At 39.6% G+C, this 19968-nt stretch overlaps 1 protein-coding gene across 7 annotated transcripts in view; it reads left to right on the plus strand.

The window, feature by feature from the left end:
* Window positions 1-15877, plus strand: part of CACNA2D1 (calcium voltage-gated channel auxiliary subunit alpha2delta 1) — a 540926-nt gene extending 525049 nt beyond the window's left edge. For 5 of the 7 annotated variants that reach the window (XM_073000729.2, XM_078394286.1, XM_078394285.1 and 2 more), the window contains one exon: window positions 8571-13910. In XM_073000729.2, coding sequence (XP_072856830.1) covers window positions 8571-8607 — 37 coding nt within the window. In that variant the 3' untranslated portion in view covers window positions 8608-13910. Of the gene's footprint in view, window positions 1-8570 lie in introns of all 7 variants that reach the window. The other 2 variants (XM_073000730.2, XM_078394287.1) reach the window with 1 other exon arrangement.
* Window positions 15878-19968: the final 4091 nt, after the last annotated feature.

Here is a 19968-nt window from a genome sequence, read left to right on the forward strand (position 1 = left end):
AAACATGTCTTCTTCTAAAATGGTGCAACAGTAGCACACTTCCTGGAGCACAAGAGGCTGACAGGGATTAATAATAGTGACTTTGAAGTTCTGACTGCTGAATGGTAAATAAATGCACTAGCATTGTGTTCCTTTTCTAATGCCTTGCTGTGTTCTAAAGAGGAGAACGTGTACTTTTCAGAATATTTAGTTTGATTTATATAACAATTCATATTCATACAACGGATTGCATTTCTTTAGCAGGGTGACAACCCTAGTAAGAGGCAAGGAGTTTATGTGTGTGGATTGGATAATCCTATAATGTAGACAGTCAGAATAGTAGAGAGATTACAGTGTTGGATTGGAATTTGGGAGGGCCACATTATAGTTTCCCTCAAGCCCTGTAACTCATTGGGTCACCTTGGGACAGTCACTCTTTTTCAGCCTCACAGACTTGTGGTCAGAATAGAGTAGAAAAGTTAGAGACCTTTTATGTCATTTTGATGTGAACCAGTTCACCCTAGAGATGTTACCAGCATTTAGATCCATTGAAATAGGATTAAACTGAGCAGGGCCATGAAAGTACCCTTTCTTTATTCCAGCCCAGAATACCTTTCTCTTGAAGTATGAAAAGGAATCATAATGATTTTCAACTGTTGGCATTATTAGGACACCACTTCCAGAACCCCCAGCAAGAAATGTTGCTTTGGGAAACTGTGGCTTCCAAAAGCCAGCCATGTTTGGCTGGAGGATTTAGACAATGTAGTCCCAGAAAGCCTACATATAGGAGCCTACCTATATTCAGCGGGATGCTGTAGCCCTTCCCCTCTATTATTTGTTTACTCATGGGACTATGACATCACCTTGCCAACAAAGGTCCGCACAGTCAAAGCTATGGTTTTTCCAGTAGTGATATATGGAAGTGAGAGCTGGACCATAAAGAAAGCTGACCGCTGAAGAATTGATGCTTTTGAATTGTGGTGCTGGAGGAGACTCTCGAGAGTCCCCTGGACTGCAAAGAGATCAAACCTGTCCATTTTGAAGGAAATCAACCCTGAATGCTCACTGGAAGGACAGATCCTGAAGCTGAGGCTCCAATATTTCGGCCATCTCACGAGAAGAGAAGACTCCCTGGAAAAGACCCTGATGTTGGGAAAGTGTGAAGGCAAGAGGAGAAGGGGACAACAGAGGATGAGATGGTTGGACAGTGTCACCGAAGCTACCAACATGAATTTGACCCAACTCCGGGAAGCAGTGGAAGACAGGAGGGCCTGGCACGCTCTGATCCATAGAGTCACGAAGAGTCAGACATGACTTAACGACTAAACAACAACAATGACTGTCTGAAGAAGGAGGGCCTGCAATACACAGATGTTTTTTTCCTAGGAGTCAGATTGGTGGTAGTGGTGGTGGTAGTGCTTTTCTAGCTCCCACGGAGAAGTTATCTGGGAATGCAGTGCCTCCTTCTTCATGCAGTTATGTTTTGGTGATTAAAATGGTGATGGTGGGATTAATGTGCCCCCCTCCACACATGTGGACTCCACATGTTATTAAAAAAACTGTAAATGGCTAGCACAGTTTTGCTTTGAAGCATGAGTTCTGGAGCTGATTGTTTACTCTTTGGTGCTAAGATGCATAGAAATGTAGTGAATGTCATGGTGAGGATGGCAAAGATATTGTAAACAACTGTGATCCCTTTGATTAATGAAGAGATTAAAGAGGGAGAAAGCTTATCCTGAGTTTAAAGTTGGGGGATTTTTGTAAGAGTAGTGAAACTAATCAGGAATGAGTTGATTTAGCAACAAATGCTGTTGGTAGAAGAAAGTAAAACAGTAAATAACAGTGTGAACAAATAAGCTCAGCCCGGTAGCCTTCTGTAATATGATTTTAAATTATTTTGTGGAAACAACTGGAATTAAGTGCCTGAGTTATAAGTACAAAGAAATAACTTGGGGTTGGCCTGCCCATTAAACTCTGCACACGCAGCTGCCTTAAAATACCATCACAGTTGTGTCCTCTCCACTTTCCACACACCACTGCTAGCAAATGTAGAGTTGTGTGGTTCCTCAGGTGAATCTTCTGGATTGTGTGGAAAAGATTTATGTCAGTGTTTCCCACCCTAGGGGTCATGACCTCCAACGGGGTCACAAACGTTTCTGGGGGGGTCACAGGCCACCTCATATGTGTTGTAGCCCTTGTTAAATAACTTTCCTTTCCTTTCATGGTAGGATATTATTGGTATGTATAGTATGTGTATGTATGAGAAACAAGGCCTTTGGCGGGAGAAAGAAACCTCTACTTTCTGCCATTTTATACAAACATGGTGGGGAGGTTGTGGGTTACTTGGGAACCACTGGTCTATGTCAAACTCCATCACCATATATATATATGGCACTTATAGCCTTCTTTTAATTTATAGAAATACTTCCTTCTTTTAATTTATAGAAATACTTCCCTAAACTTTCTTGAAGTTCATTTAAGTTTGGTGAAACCAAACCAGCTGGATCATTTTAACTGATTGCAAGGCCTCGTTGAAAAAAAAAAATTGAATGAGCAGTAGCTGTTTTATACATTTTAACTTGAGTTGCTGCCAGGGCCACCCATACAGTAGGGAAGAACTGGGCAAATGCCTCGTGTGGCAGTACAGCTGTACTGTATCTCCTGATGTTCAACCTGAGTCCCCTAGCTCTTCTCCTAGAAGACAGAGCTGTATGTGACACATGTTTTGTTCTATGGTTGGATGTCCTCATTGATCACATCCTTGCCACTGAGGATTAGGGAATCACATTATTTTTGTTGCCCCCACAAGTGGCACTGTTGGCAAGAGAATGCTAACAGTTTTGAGCAAGCATTAAGCAAACTGCACCGATAATGCAATCACACAAATTGTGAAAAACAATTGTGATAGCTGTTACCCCGTGTTCCTCGAAGGCATGTGTTGGCTTTGCTTCTCAAAGTGAAAGACACAAATATTGCTCAGGGGCAGACAGTGAAAATGACTGAAATGTTGGCAGGAAGAAACTGACTTGAATATTCCTTGTTGAAGTGTGTTGTAGTTATGCCTGAATGGACAAGAATAAAGAATTCAATGAATTGGAAAGGGGGTTTAGGAGTTGAATCCTAAACTGATTTACTATCCTTGGATACAGTCTGATACCTTTATTGAAATAACATTCAACTGCCAATCAAGTCAGCTTCTTCTATGAAATGAAAGGGGGAGACTGTTTCTGGTCCTTTGTCTCAGGCAGCAAAATGTGTCAGGTCAGCCCTAGTTACTACTGCCCCCGGGGAATGCCCTCAGTTTGCCCCCAGTATTTCCTGCACTTGGTTTTTCCTAAACATGGTTTTAGTGTACTGTGTAAGACTGCACATTCCAGTGGGGAGAAGCATCACCAATATGTTTCGTAAGTAGTTATACCATTGTAAGTAGCACATTAAATGGACTTTTGAGACTCAACAGTCATCTTCTCCATGTTGGAAATCCCCTATTGTGGGAATTTTGTCTCAAGCGTTACTTCATTAGAGCTAAATGTTCATTTTTTAAGATGAGATCACAAATCTACATCATAGCCAGTTCATCCACTTTCTGTATTTCTTTTGCTGAAAAAGAAATACAGAGGAGCAAAAGTGAGTCACGGGGTTTGTTTAACCATAATAATAATTTGTGACAACTTTATTTAGTTTTCCAGTTCTGTTCTAGAGAGATGTAGGGCTAGATTGATTATCAAATGATTTCATGGAGCAAGAACAACAAGTTACATAGTGAGTCAGGTATTTTTTTTCTTAGCCATTGAATTGTAATTTTAAAAAATTAAATTAAATAAACATATACAGGAGATTCCAGAGGAGTTGCTAAGTTCTTACCAGTGTTTTGAGTTATGAGGGTTTTTCAAAAGAACTTTCTGAAAGGAAGTCTCTAAAGATTTTTTGACCTTATCTTGGTTGACTCACTCATGATTAAGTCCTATGAAGTCCTTATGATGCACAACTGAAGTAACTTCTAGTGTCTATTTTTAAAGCAAAAATGTCATTGTTCTATAATAGCAGGCAAATAGAACAAGGATTTAGTTTGGGCTTCTCTCATTTAGGATAGTACTCCCAAATACTTTATTCTGTCAATTTTATTTAAATAAACTCTATTCACCATAGGCAGCTTAGAGTGAACGCATAGTACATTCAGGATTGTGAAACATGTTTGGGTACAAGAGAGACCCATGTTATTTCAAGCATATTTTTATGCATTTCCAGCATCATGATTAAATGAACACACACCCTGTTTCGTTAAATTTAGGTTTACCAGAAGGATGCACAATAATTAATGATTAACACTCATACATGCTTTTATGTATGAAGTAATCCTAAATAGAAAGCCATTTCAGAAATATTTTTATTTAGGAAAATTATGCAACTGCAAAACCTGATTTATAGATTATAAACGATTAGTGTTCCCTCCCTACTTCTGTTTATGAAATAGCCTAGTGGTTAACTAGTTATGTGAAAATCTCTCAGGAAAGCATTATTTTACATACCTATCTGTTTCTGTTCAGTGTGTATGCAGAAAATATTCAGAAAGCCAAGTAAGATTCAGATGGGGGAGTGAAAATTGATGGAAGAAACATCAATGATTTAAGATATGCAGATGACGCCATACTACTGGCAAAAATCAGCAATGACTTTGAATGACTTCTGACAAAAGTGAAGGAAAAAGTGCCAAAACAAGATTGCAGTTGAATGTTAAGACAAAAATATTGAGTACAAGAAAACTACGCAACTTCATGTTACGAAAAGAGGAAGACTGAATATGAGAGTATTTGACTCCATAGAGGAAACCACAACCTTGAGTCTGTAAGAGCTAAGTGGGACTGCTGAGGACAGAACATTTAAGAGGTCACTCATTCATAGGGTTGCCATAAGTCAGAGGCAGTTAATAATGTGTACATGTTAAAGATCTTCTGAGGATCCAAGACATACCTTAGAGACTAGAATACTCTTAGCTACACACATCAATGCCACTTCATTGGCAATAATATTGCAGTGGCAAATTCTGCCAGTTAAGAAGTCTATATATGCATTTGTTGCCACATGCCAGTAGCATGACTCAGTGCATGACAGCAAATGCTTACATTGACTTCTTAACTTAAGGCAATTCACCACTGAAATGTGTACCAATGGGCTTAGCTGGTGTAATTTTTCAAGTAGATTATGTCTACAGTAATCTGAAGAAAACTATGCCATAGAGCAATGGTTCCCAATTTTGGGTCTCCAGGTATTCTTGGACTACAACTCTCAGAAATGTTGGCTAGGACAGCTAATGGTGAAGGCTCCCGGGAGCTTTAGTCCAAGAATATCTGGGGACCCAAGGTTGGGAACCACTGCCAGGGATCTTGTTCACATTAATATATTATACAGTAGTTTGATATGAGAGACATAAGGGATGCTTTGGGGCTGGGGCTTGAAGAATATATCATGGTCAATGCTCATGCTAACAGACCACATGCATACTTTCCAGCCTAAAGTGCAGAAACGACTAGAACAGCTAGATAGCTCAGTGATTTAGGCATCTGTCTGCGGAGCCAGAGGTTGGAAGTTCAAATCCACACTGTGCCTCCTAGACAGGGGCTGGACTTGAGGGCCCATAGGGTCCCTTCCACCTCTACAGTTCTAAGACGATGGTGGTGAATATGATTAAAAGAATTTTGTTAGATTCCACAGTCCCTGTTGTAGTTGTGCAAAAGCAGCCTTTCAAGAGCCTCCCTGTTTGTGGACGGAGCAACTGGGCAGGGCAGGGGGAACCATTGCACCGAACTCTTCCAGCAGAGAGAGAAATTATCCAGCAAATTCTCTGAAAGGGAGCTCACCATTGGCAATAGTCATGGCACACGCAAAGGATTTTCAGGTTTTGTACTGCCACCACTGGAGGCAAAAACAGCAACTATGTTAGCAGCTCTGTACAGTGCTTTGCTTCCTGTACAGTGCCCTCCACTTAGTGTCGTACTGCTGCAGTATAGGAATACTGGAAGGGAACAAACAGGCAGCTGTGAAATAAATGGTGACAAAATTCTGAAAATAATCCTGCAAACTGGCCTTCTGTTACCAGGAGAGTAAGAAGAAGAAAAATCTCAAAATGTTTTGGTTCAGCATTCGTTTTTCTTCAGGGTTTGACGGCTTCCAAATATTAAATTTTGGAGTGGTTGCTACAGCTACAGTACCTTTTGTCACTCCTGTAGATGCTTATAACATTGTGTTTCCCTCTGACACCCACAGTGAATGTGAATCAAGGCAGCATTGCTTCCAGCTTCAGGAAGGAGGTGAAATTAGTGCTGCTGCGCCATAATTTGTCCTCGAATTTCCCCCAAGTTTTATTTAAGCTTCCATTTTTCTGATTTATTTTCAAGTCACTTTAGAATTGGTTTTGGTTATATTTGTTTACCTCATTGTAACACTGCAGTGTCATCGAAGCGACCAACATGAATTTGGCCCAGCTACGGGAGGCAGTGGAGGACAGGAGGGCCTGGCGTGCTCTGGTGCATGGGGTCACGAAGAGTCGGACACGACTAAATGACTAAACAACAACAAACACTGCACCACAGCCAAGGGTGTAGCATCCCCCCCCCTTTCCCATTATATGTCTGTTTATAACTACAGGTTCTTTGACTGCCCACACTTTCTGATCTGAAAAAGTCCTGTGACATTTTGCTGTTATATGCTGCAAATCACTTCTGACTTACGGTTTTTAAGACATGTGAGATGTTCCAGGAGTAGTTTAGCCCTGCTACCATCCCAGGAGAGTTTCTGTGGCCATGTGATTTGAAGCCAAGTCATCTGAGTTCTAGTCTAACACTTTATCCGCTACACCGCATTAGCTCTCTACAACATTTCCCTCTAGGCTTTAAATGAAGTGTGGGAGCTGGGATGGAGTGGGACTGCTCTCTGCCACAGGAATGACTATATGATGAAAGACAAAATGTGCAAACACTTCTCAGCCATGTCATGCCTATGGTAAGCATAAGAATCTAGAACACCACCCATGAGAATATAAGGTTTCTACTCTTTTGATGTTCTTTTTGAAGGGTATTTCTTTTGTAACAGATTGAGTGTGGCTGCCTGAAATTCTCATGGGAGAAATTTTTAAACCTCCCAGGATTTTTGGTGAGAATAAGCACAGCCTCATCCCAATCATTTGCAGAGCTTCTGGGACATTTCACAGAAACAAAGTGTGTCCCAAACAATGGATGTTTCATAAAATGCAAATGGCTAAATATGTGCACAATTGGGAAAAAAATGCACTATCGTCAGTGAGGAGAATGCATTATACTTGATAAAACACATAAACAAATGAACATATTTATAAGAGATTTCCATAATGCCCAATTTTTCGTTGTAAATATTGTGGACATAATTTTATACATTTTAAAAAGTGGAAAAGCATGAAATTAAGAAATTGTGTCCATTTCTATTTCCACCGTAGTTTGATACTCTTCATAATATGATCTAGGATTAGTAGGATCCTTAGCTGAGTGGATGATGTGTTTCACAGACATGCTGCCTCAGGTTCTGTCCCTGGCACTTGTGCTGGCCTTTGACAGTTACTTACTTGTTAATTTGTGATATTTGTAGTTGAAAAACAAAGATGGAAGACCTGTAAGGTGAGATTCAGAGAGTGAGAGTGACCTTTCTGAACTTTGGAGACTCCTCAGGAGTCGAGGTAGACAATAAGTTGACCCAAACAGAAGTCTGATTGTATAGGAATACTTACAGTGATGTTGTTGCTTCCGAGTATGTTTTTATATTCCTGCAACTCGTAGCAAAGGTGACAATTAAACTATTAAACTAGGGGTTAATTTAGCTTCAAACCACACCCACTGGCTACTTTGTCCTTTGAAAGCATTTCTGTAAATGCATGCATTGTGGTGGACTACAAGAATGATCCTGGGCATTTGTTTGTTTGTGCTCATGTTTTATGTGAATGTTTTCAGGGTACAGTTCCATACAAACTATTGTTTTGCAGCTGTTAAATCCTATGGATTGCAAAGTAAGGTGAGAAAGTGGAGACAAAGCCACTCCTGAAAATAAATTGAAGTTCTTTTCCAAACAACTTGGGTTGAGTGGTGATAGTGTTGACTTGGGGCACCTCTCAGAGCATGCTGAGTTTGGGCAACTGCTATAGGTATCAGACACCAGGTACGCCAAACCAGAAGGCTCTGGCACAAGCGAAGTAGCTGAGCTGCTCAGTGGTTTAGATACGGTTGGGTGTTTGATTCCCCACTGTGCATCCTTGGACTCAATCATCTATTGGATTCCTTCCACCTCTGCAGTTCTAAGATCAAGATCTTAACTAAGAAGATCCATGGCTACGCAGAGATCTTTTTATTTTGGATACAAATACCTTAGTGAGCTTCTTGATTCCCATGAGTCTTAGCCTTATGAGAATAAATTTCATAAGTGGGAAAGCTGTTGGTTAAGTCAGGCAATAATCTTTCTTATCATGTAACATTTCAGCTAATACTGACACACCTTTTCTTTCTTTCTTTCTTTCTTTCTTTCTTTCTTTTCTTTTCTTTTCTTTTCTTTTCTTTTCTTTTAATCTGCAGGAGGATTCAAGAGACTGTGGTGGAGTCTCTGGCCTGACCCCATCACTGTGGTCTATGATAGCAATCCAGCTTATCCTACTCTGGCTGTTATCTGGCAGTAGATATTGCCAGTTATGACCCTGTTAAAACCAAAAGCTGCGTAACAAGTCAAGCCTACCATTTCATCGGTAAAGAAGGGGGGTCAGTCTGCAACGAGTGCAGATCTAGGGCAAGGCTTATTACTTGATATCTTCATTGGGACAGGCTGAAGACACCCACCGTGACTGCATGTTGGCGTGTCAGATTTGTAGACGTGTGTGAATGCTGCATCATCTAGGCCATTGGAACTGAATTCTACATGTGCTTTATTCAGGAGCTGCAGGGTTTTTTTTTGTGCTTTTGAATACTTTTATGTAAAAAGGGCTCCCCTTCAAATGGTTAAATTATTTGTGTTTATTTGATCTTAGTTTTGAATTTGTTGCACTCTTTATTCTTTAAAACTAATATTTTGTAAGACTGGGGTGGGGAAAACCCTGTCACTTCCTTAGCGCTCTTGTTTTGGATACTGATTATTTAGTGCTTGCATTCAACATTTGTTATGTTCAGAATGCAAAACAGACTTCAGTTTCATGACCATCCAGTGGTCATTTCATAATTAGCTAGCCCAGGGTTCCTCAAACTTTGAGTGCTGGTGGGCACAACTGGCCATTTGAAAACATGTCATGGACAAACTTACAGTAATAGCTGCTATGGTAAGTGTGGCCAATCACACTTGTTTTACAAGAGTTGAACTGGTGGGTTGAAAGACAGGTAATTTGCCCGAAAACATGACCATTAGATATACATGGGGTCTGGGAATCAAAACTGGAAACGACTCCTGTAAACCCACATCAATAGGATGATCCCTATAATTCCCATGAATTATTTTCCAAAACATCCTCCCAATTCACTATAAGCACAAAAAAACATGCGCCCCCGAATTCAGGAAGAAGAAAAACTCCATACCTCACTTGCAACCCTTCCTAGCCCCTCATAGCATCCCTCAACATAATCATAGCTATTCCCTATCACTCCCCCTAAGTTTGTCTGTGGCAAAGCCTCTTTTTCTTTCCCTCTAGATGCTTGTAACTTTAATAGGCATGGGGACACATGGCAAAGTTGAGTGCTAGTTCCAGCTGGCACTTCTGTGTAATGTCTCTGGACCTTTGGTACACAGAGGCATTCTGGGTAAATGAAGATGGCAGCTGCAGACAAGCATTTAGCTTTTCAGTGCATCCTGGGCACAAGGTGTGTGTTTTGTTTTTTTAAAAAAAAGCTTTAAAAATTATGGAGGTTTTAGAGTTTTGTGAGTACTGAGGGAAGTGTTTGACACCAGTCAAATGTTTGTGTGTGCTGCACTGAGGACTTTAGGGCTGGCCAGCTACAGCAATTCTCCATAAAGAAAAATGCCTTATGATGAATGATCTTTATTTTTTTTCCTGAAAAAATGAGTACAATGGGTAAGCTTGAGGAAGTTTCTAAAATAAATGCAGAACTTTTCAAAGACAGAAAAAAAAAAACCAGACAGCCCTGCAAGATCTAAACAGAAAGTTTCCTGAAAGTTTTTCATACCTTAAGGGAGGAAAAAAAGTGATTCTCATCCCAAAGTTTGCATCTGTTCTCGCTGCACAATTCTTGCTGCCTATATCACAATTCTTATTCCCTCAGCACTGACGTATCACTAGCCAAGTCCTCCAAAATGTTCAGACACAAAGTTTGTGAATAAAAATGTCTTTGTGAATATTGAACGTTGGTTTCCAAGGGTATTTTGCATGATGATAAAGCTGCCGCTTTGCTGTCTCTTTCAGGTTTTTTTCTCTCTCTTTCAATGGTAGAGTATAGTTAATTTAAAGGTAACTGAGTGATTGTTCTGTTGTGTGAGAAGCCAAATATTGCAATGTGATGCAATTTTAACCTTAAGTTATGTATTGTTAAACAGATATCTGAATATACTGTGCAATGTAAAAGCTGAAAAGAGGTACGGTACATTTAGTTGTCTGTGTAAACAGGAGGATTTTATACCAATGAAAACACCTTATAATGTTATATACAGATATTTTAGCTAAATGAAATTAAATTTCAGCTACTTCTTTTAGAAGAGAATGTTTGCTCAGATTTGTACTTTGTAGGGTTGGTGTTTGTTTTGTTTTTAAAAAATTCATTTCCACCCAATATCATTGCTCCTTTTTTAGAATCTGTAAAGCTTCCAACCGTTGTCCTTCACGGTAAAAGTGTTAGTGTACGAGAGGAGCTGGATCTTACTGAAACAGTAGCACAACCTGAACCAATGGGAGCCTTGAATCTGTATGTGTGTACAAAGATGCTTGATTGTGAATAACAAAAACACTGTTTTTATATGAACCAGATGATCAATCAGAGCAGTGAAGTAAATTAAAATGTTAGTGTAGAATATCAAACACAAAGCAGGAACCCTTTTGCCCACTGCCCAGTTTTTTCACAACTTATCAGTATTATAAGACAAGATGAACCAACGACTGCAACTATGCTGATATTATACAGTTCTACTATAAGCTGCAATATGCAATTTTTTTATATATAAAATCTTTTTAAAAGCAAAATCCTAATATCATTATGCTGGCAAGCGGCTGCATCCCAAATGGGGAAAGTGTTACATTGGAGTGGTCATTTTGGTTTTGTTTCTGTTTTTTTTTTAATCCAGTCAAACTTGAACATGGATTTAAAGTTTACGCTTTGATTTTGGTCATGCTAAAAACACTGAATTATTTTCTTCTGCTGCTGCTAAATAATAAAGGAGTGACTACTTTGGATTGTTCAGTTCTTTCCATAAGGCCCTATGGAATGCCAGTTGTTTCTTTTGGAAAAGCGAGTGCTTCTGCATATATTCCCTGAGGGAATACTAGCCAATTTCAAAATGGTGGAACAAAAATAAGACAGGGACATGTCTTTCTGGTGCTGCTGCAACTAGCCCAGTCTTTGCCCAATCAAAGTCCTTTTCCTCAGATAGCTTTCTCTTTATGAAGATGGCACTGGAGAGGCAGCAAAGTATGTTGAGCATGTATTTATTTGCATCCTAATTTCAACCATGTAAAAGAAGTGCAGCGTTCCAGTATTTTTTGCTGTGAAAGTGAGCAGAGTGGAACCTGTCTTGAAAGTGTTAGGGCAGGAATAAGTTTGCATTTTCTTATGCTAAATTAAGTTAACTTGATTTACCTTTTCAGGAATAGATTGTGTTCCAGAGCTTGTATCTCTGTCACGTAGCAGTATTTGAAATGGCAGTATCTTAAGGAATTAAGATACTGAGGAAGGTCATTTTTCCACCTAGTTGAACATTCGAACAATCAGGGCTGCCCAGGTCTGTAAGGGGATTGGATTCGGGCATAAAAAAAGACAATTCTCAATCCCCTTCATTTTAACAAGAAAAAACATGCTCCCTTGTGTAATGCTATAACAAACACTTCCTGCTGATTTATCTAATTCTAGTCTCTTAAAAATGAATGCTTAAGTGATACTTTATAGCATCCATGACTCCCACACATAAAAATGTTCACAAATGAATGTTTATAGTAGATACCCATATGCTAAGTGGTAAATTATGCCCTTACTATAACCCTGGGTAAACCACTTTGTATATCATTCTGCTAGGCTATTTGTTTTCATATTCTATCCTTAGTTCACTCCCTTTTTTCACCAGATGTCATTGGCAACCACTTTTTGATCTCATCCTATTATTTCTTTTAGATCATCCCTGTAATAATTTTTTTTGGTAGGTACTGCTTCTAATTGCTTCCTGTTTGGTATGGCTACAGTAACACTGATAAAATTGCCCATTAATTGTTCAATTTTTGTCCCTGCAAGGGTGAGGGTTAATTACTGGCTTCCTCTCTTTTTATTGTTATTTTTGAATTACAAAATTCTGTTATTTTGCAATTTATATATATATATTTAAAAGGAAACAGTTTTTTAAAACCCTAGTAATTAACTGTCTCCCATATGGAAAGCAGAAATCACCTAATCCAAGGTCAGTTAATCACTAATCACTAATGCTTTGGCCTCACTGAAAAGCAAGCAATCAGAGGAAGGAGCTTCTAATTAATGTTTGGGGGTGGTAGAGATTTGCTGGATGGGAGCTTAAGTATGATAGGTGTTGCTAGAAAATTATAGTTCCATATTAAGTATTGCATCAAATTCCCTCCCCATGGGCTTGCCAAAATGCAGTGTCTCATCAGCACTAAACTACCTTACTGCTGTGGTGACCCAAACTTTTTATCTTAGAGTCAACTAATCGGTGAAGTGCTTGAATTTAATGTATTTGTATTCACCTATAAACTGTCAAGCAGGATGAGAGAATCCTAGAGAATATGTCTGGGAAAGCTAAAGTAGGAAAGCTGTTGGCTACCCATGCAAGAACCAGCTCCTTGTAATCCAGAGAAGAGCTAACACTTGATGAATACTGAGGCAAATATTTTCTGGTTAAAGTAGATGTTTCAAAGTGTGAGAGGCGTATCAACGATCAATTAATTAAACCAGGGGGTGGGCTGCGTACAGTCCCTAGGCCTGATCTGGCCTAGTGAGACCTTTCTTCATGGAAAGCTTGTCACACACCAACTTACTCAAGGGCCCGTCATTTCATCAGAGAAGGATGCATGAGGAAACCCCTTCAGCTTTTTGGGTTAGGATCTCTGTCCCCTGTCACTGGCTGTCATGCTCCCCCCTTCTTTTTTAATGAATTCAAGTAGCTTAAGGTGAATGAAAGAACGCAAAGTACACACATTGAAATTTGGCCACACCTTTTTTTCAAACCATTCAAATCCTGGATTCTTGTTCGTGGTTTGGAAAATGCTTTTTTTTGCTGATCGTATGCAAATAGTATCCAGTTGTTTAATGTTTAAACAAAGCACTGTAGATATATAGATATATACATATATACATATATTGGGGGGGATTTACCATGACATTGTAAAGGTCACCTTATGAATAGCAAAGTTACCTCTAAGATTAAAGGTGAACTCTTTCAAATTGTACATTCTCTCTCTCTCTCTCTCTCTCTCTCTCTCTCTCTTTCTCTCTGTAATGTTCCCATTTGACAGTAATTGGCTTGAGGGGGTGCATATTATAATGTGTGTGTGTTTTTTTTAAAAAAAAAAGTTTTACATTTAGCATATACCATGTTGCTTTAAAACTTCTAGCTGTATCAAGGGAATATTGGGAGGCTGTTTGAACTTTTTAAATTTCTACAGTGACCATGAAGCCCAGCTGTGCTATCCAACAACCAAGTAATTCTAGTTCCGTTTTTAAAAGAAAGAAAACAATACAATCTTTTCCCCTCCCCTCCCCCTGCCCTTTTATCAGAACAACCAGCATTACTGCCAGAACACGATGTGTGGTCCATCTTTGTACCAGGTTTTTAACATGACATATCTCTCATGAGTTTGACTGAGGAGATTTTTAAGTCTTGTATGATCTCTTTACATGTTTCTAATGCTTGAGGCTTTATTGCTTATATTTGACAAGAAAAACAGTGTTGCTGCCATTTGTAAGTTTTCGCCATTTGTAAGTTTTCGTATACGGTTCCTTTGACTGAATTTAAGCACTGGCCTTACTGCATTTCAAAGAGGCGTAATCCCTTTTTAAGTGACCTTTGCAACCCAAGTGTTACTTGCTGTTTTAAACTTTTCAGTATCTATTCAGAGGACATGGAGATGCTTTGTTCCCTTCTATGTAGGACATTTATGCTCTGTTCAGATGTTTCCAGCAGCCCATTCATATGTTACTGACATGATACTGGGCTCCACACGCTGAGGAAGGTACACTGCTGGTCCCATTCCAGTATTATTCCCCCCTCATGAGTCCCATTCCCTGCATCCACCTGTTTCAGGTGACCATCTTCAGCAGAAAAAAAAACTATGGGCATAGATCTCTGCATGCATAGTGTTCCATAGAGTTTGGAACCTGAGCTGCATAGAGTTCCAGAATGCATGGAAATGTATGCCAATAGAGATGTATTTGTATGGGCTTCCCTACTGCTGAAGTCTCTCACTCCAGTTGTTCACATTGGCAATAGCATTGGGGGGGGGGACTACTTCATGCACTGTGGGAGTGGACAGGCAAGAAATGAGAAGCATTTGTGGGAAGTGGCTTTTTTTCAGGCTATAACTCCTAAGATCTCATAGTGAGTGTGGCTCATAATCATGGGAGCTGTCATCTAGGGGGGAAAAAAACACCTGAATGTTTTCAGTTTCTGGTGCAGACAATGCAATGCCCCCACAATCCTCTCAGTGCAGGGAGTCCACCTTCATATAAGTGAGACATGAAGGGTTCTGGACCATAGTGGCAGCTTCTTTGTCCTCAGCTTCCACATAATGTGAGTGCTCATAATATAAGCATTTATTTCCCTTTACTGGGTCTGCGGTACTGGCATTGAAACTACCAAGATAACCTAGGCAACTCTTCTGAACTAGATTGTCACATTATTAATGACACAATAAGGAAGCCGAGCATGGGGAGTGGCACATGAACAACGAAGGTAGCGTCCAAATTAACTCTATGACACATCTATGGCTATTCATTTGAAATCTTGGATCAATGCTGCTTATCCTGCAAAACACAACTAAGCCAAATGCAGTTTGAATTGTGATTAAACTGTTAGGGATCCTTATTGTATTTGGGAATATCTCCAGAAAAAGAGCAACCACTGTAATTCCATTCTCAGTGCTCTTTTCTCAATTTCCTGGGTTGCTAGTTTTTTTCATACCATATTGTTAATATTGTTAATATTAACTGTAGACTATTGTAAAAAGAGAGAGAGAGAGTTCAAAAAGTGTCCAGGGTTTCAGAAACTTGCTGCCACCTTTTGCCACCTGTATGTGTTAATTGAAACTGAAGCTTACATCTAGGAGAAATAGAAGTAGATGAGGCTAAAGTGATACCATCTTGTACGAAGTCTAAATAAGCTTGTAATTTAGACCTGAGAAAGCTACTCAGGCTTCTTACATTTTCTGGAACATCTCCACCATTCTTCTCCAGGGTCTGGTCTTACTGAGATGTTCACTTCACAGACTCACAAAAAGAAAAGAAAAAAAGGGGGTGGGGGTAATGTTGTTCATTAGGCAGATAAGAGTTTTCTCCCCTTGTGTGCTCTTGACACTTTTGTGAATTTAAAGAGGTTGAACTAAGAAACAAAAGAAAAACATTTTGTAAAAATTTGTACAATACTGTTATAAAAAAAATTTATAATCCTTAAAATGTTGTGTTTAACTATTGTGGAATAAACAGTATATTCAGAATAAAAAGTTATCATTTGAAATCAATTATTAGTATATGTGCACTGTAATTTTTTTAAATAGAAGACATTCATGCAATCAGTAGAGATAATGAATGATTGCTGTCTTTGTGATTTTTTTATGGGAACAATTTGTCAGCAGGCCCAGCAATTCTATTCAATTTCAGTAAGCGAAGATATTCTCAGTCTTTGGCTTGTTGTGGTGTCCCAACCACCCCAATGAAACAATGAGTGGGTTGATCAGCTGAAACTGCATCTTCAAAATTTTAATGGCACAGAAATACCTTCCCCGTTCTTGATCTTGGAGCTTAAAATTCAGAGGGGAAATCAGGCGATCAGACACTTCCTCAATAAAACAATGCCCTGTGGTTGAAACAATTTTGGGATCAGCCCAAAATCGCAATGATTGGTAACCTAGCTGAATGTGTGAATAACTGAGAAAAGCAAAGAAACAGAAGGTTTTTACCAAAAGAAAAAGATAAGCTATAGTGTAGGAGCTCTAACATATCCTTAATAATTACTGTCAGGGATTTCTTTGCATTAGACCATGGGTAGGTAATTGTTAAAGCCATGCTTATTTATCATTTTGAACCTAATGACTCTGGATCCCTCCGTAAAGGCCTTCTTCAGTAATTATATACAGTGCAGAATTGTGTATAGCATGTTAGTGGACATCTCCAAAGCAAAAAAGACTAAATAGATTACATTGATGATTATATCCTGACTCAAGCAAGAAACCTAGTGTTTAAGAAGGTATAATGGCACTATGATTTTAAACTGTTTCCTCTCTGGGAGCCCTTCACATTTTTGATCAAGCACTAATGAAGTTCAGATGGCTTTATTTTTAATGACTAATAGACACACATATGCATCCACACGCACATAACTTATAAATCATTTTTCTCCCAATAAATAGTGAACTCCTTATGCCGTTTCCTACTGAAGAACATAAGAAGAGTGCTCTTTAACAAGACCATATGCCTATTTACTCCAGCATTCAGTTTACGTAGCAGGAACCAGTTGGCTACGAAAGGCCCAGAAGCAGAACAGAAACACAGCTGAACCCTCCTGCTGTATTCCTTGCCAAATGATACACAAAGCTCAAAGCATACTGTCTGGTATTGGACAGAATACATAACTATAGAAAGCTGACTCCACTGCTGAGTCCACTTCGGCAGCGCGGAGCTTCTTTGCCTCCCTCCCAGGATATCGCAAGACAGGAGAATCTCGCAAATGTGACTTGGGATGGGAGGGGGGAGGAGCACCTTCTTAAGCCGGCTCCTCCCCCTCCTTTCGGCTTCTTCTGAGGCTTGCAGCCCACCTGCACACCCTATGCACTAGTGTAAGTATTCTGGTCACCTTTTGGGGCCAGATAGGAATTTTTGACCCGCATCGTGATTGGCAGTTGACTGCAGGGGTTTTGTGTGTGTGTTTTTTGTTTTGTTTTGTTTTTTTGTTTTGCCTATCCCACACTGGTCAAGGTGTGCAGGCTGTTTGAAGAGGTGGAAAATAAATGGTCACACAGGTGGGTAGTGTGGATGGAACAGGTTTCTGTGACTCCCCTTGCAATCACAGGTAATGTGTACCTCATCCAACCTCCCAGCACTGCGGATTGTGAGGTTGCAGTGCGTGGGGGAACATGTGCTGGGGCCACACCCAGACCAACGGTCACCAAGGGGGGGGGGTGGCTCGAGGTCCAGGGGTGTTCACATTTGGGCCGGCCAGGGTCTCGCTGTCTTCAAGACCATGAGACCTTGGGGCTTGGGATTCACCCATTTGTTTGGTATGGGGATTGGTGAGACCCCAATGCAAAACCTGATTCTGCACTACTGCACTACTTATGGTTGGCTATAATGGTTATTTAATAAAGTGTGACCCATATTTTATCCCATGAAACTTTTATCGTCTCACTATTCTGGGGTGTGGGGGGTCAATGACTACTAGCTGTTCATCACCACAGATTTAGCCTGATCCCTTTTAGAGCTATGTTAAGCGACAGTTATTACCACTTCTTGGGGCAGCAAATTTTATAGACTAACTGTAGCCCCATTCAGACATTTGGAAACAACCGAGCATCTTTATTTCTTTAGTTATAGTGCACTGGATGGACTAGGACTCGGGGACCCTGAGTTTGAATCCCTGTTTGGCCATGGAAACTCACTGGGTGAGAGTGGAATTGATAAAAAACACTCCTCAAATATTTCATTTACCCTTGAAAGCCCTATTAGAGTCACCATAAGTCAGTTTCAACTTGACAGCATATCATACACATAATTGGTTCCATCTCTTTTAAGACTGTGATTGTCAAGCAGGAAAAGTAAAATGGAAAACTGAAATGGATTCAAAATTTTGGGGAAAACAAACTAGAATTCGGTGGCCATTTGCATGAAATTAAAGCAGCAGTGAAGTGAAACCCAGCTTATTCCATTGGGAAGCAACAAAAGGTGGGCTTGTCATCATGTGAGCCACCAGGCCTGACCAGAACTACAGATGGAGACTGGGAAAGAACCAAAATTATTTGTGAACTACAGTTCCTAGAATTCTCCAGGAGGTTGCCATTAGCTGTGCTGGCTTGGGGGTTACGGGAGTTGTAATTCAAAAAAGTAATTCTCACAAGTTCTTGGAAAACAAAGCCACCTGCTCCTATGAGACCCTGTTATTCCACACCTTGAAAATAGCCTTTGGAAGTTTATGAAGAAAACATCCTGCATTTCCTACAATGTTGAAGATTACATTCTTTCCTTTCTTATTGCTTGAACAAACAATTACCACTTATCTGAATGCAGCCTACCAAACATTTCACTTCACCATCTGCTTGGAACTGCAGAAATAGGAGGTGTTCAAGACCACACATTGCTGGTGGCTTGATGGTTGGTCCTAAACTGTGCAGCTCTGATCCATGCATTAATTCCCACTGTCATCATTAGTGTTCAATAGTCCCTGTGGGTGTTTATAAGTAATGGGGGCAGCAGGCTGGTGATGTAATAAAATACATCTGTCTTCAAATGTTTCCAGTTTCAAAGGCTTCATTGTATTGCATAAAAATGTTGCCCATTGTGTCACTTCTCCCATCTTTATCTTTAGAAATGGGTTCAAATGGTATCTGGATCTCACCTCGGTGGAAATTGGCTTGGGAGCAGGAAAGGTGGAACACTGAATCACCCAAGATAGGTATCTTTATTGTTTCCAGAAGACGCTGACTCATGCAAATGGATATCTTGTTCCTATAGCTTTCAGTAAAACTTAAACAAAAGAAAGAGAAAAGAGACGTGATTTTAAGTACTTTACCAAACTGTAAAAGTATGCTTCCCTGGGGTAACTGATTTTTTACAACAGCTTTCAAAATTCATGGTCCTTCAGTTGAAAGTGAACCCCCGCCCCAACCCGAATCTCTGTATCTCTGTGGTAAGGTTGAAATTATTTGATTTTACAGCATGAAATTTACCATATTTTTTGCTCCATAAGACACACCTGACCTTAAGACGCACATAATTTTTAGAGGAGGAAAACAGGGAAAATATATTCTGAACCAAATAGTGTAATAAAATATTTAATAAACTATAACAGAATAACATTTGAACCATGTAAAGTGAACAGCAGTCAACAGTGGCATTAAAAACCATTACCACTGTCATTAACAAATGGAGAGACTTAAAGCTTTGGGTACTCTAGTTTATGTACCATAAATGTGTGTACCATAAATTTAATTCAAGTACATATAGACCATTATCAGCCAGTGATAAGACCTGTACCACTCTACCTATATTTTACATTTCCTTTCATCCACCTCCTCCTACCCATGCTTATAGAAATGTCTCAATGACATATGAGATTGTTGTGCAACTCTGCCCAGCTACAGCTCAAGCCTATATTAAGTTAGAAATGGTTTGTCTGATTTGGCACTGCATTGAGAGGTCCCTTTTAGTTGTGTGGGGGATAAATAGTGGAATTGAACTATTTAACAGCTGGTTTTCCTTATTTACTTTAGGTTATGCAAAAGAACAGCAACACAAAGCTTAACCTGATCCCATTCACCAGCAGTAGCACATGCTCAGCATAAGACTAAATCTCCATTTTCTGACATAATTGAACATTTATAACATGCAAGGCACAACAGGT

The sequence above is a fragment of the Pogona vitticeps genome, chromosome 5 (genome assembly GCF_051106095.1).
Source record: "Pogona vitticeps strain Pit_001003342236 chromosome 5, PviZW2.1, whole genome shotgun sequence".
Classification (NCBI taxonomy): Eukaryota; Metazoa; Chordata; class Lepidosauria; order Squamata; family Agamidae; genus Pogona; species Pogona vitticeps.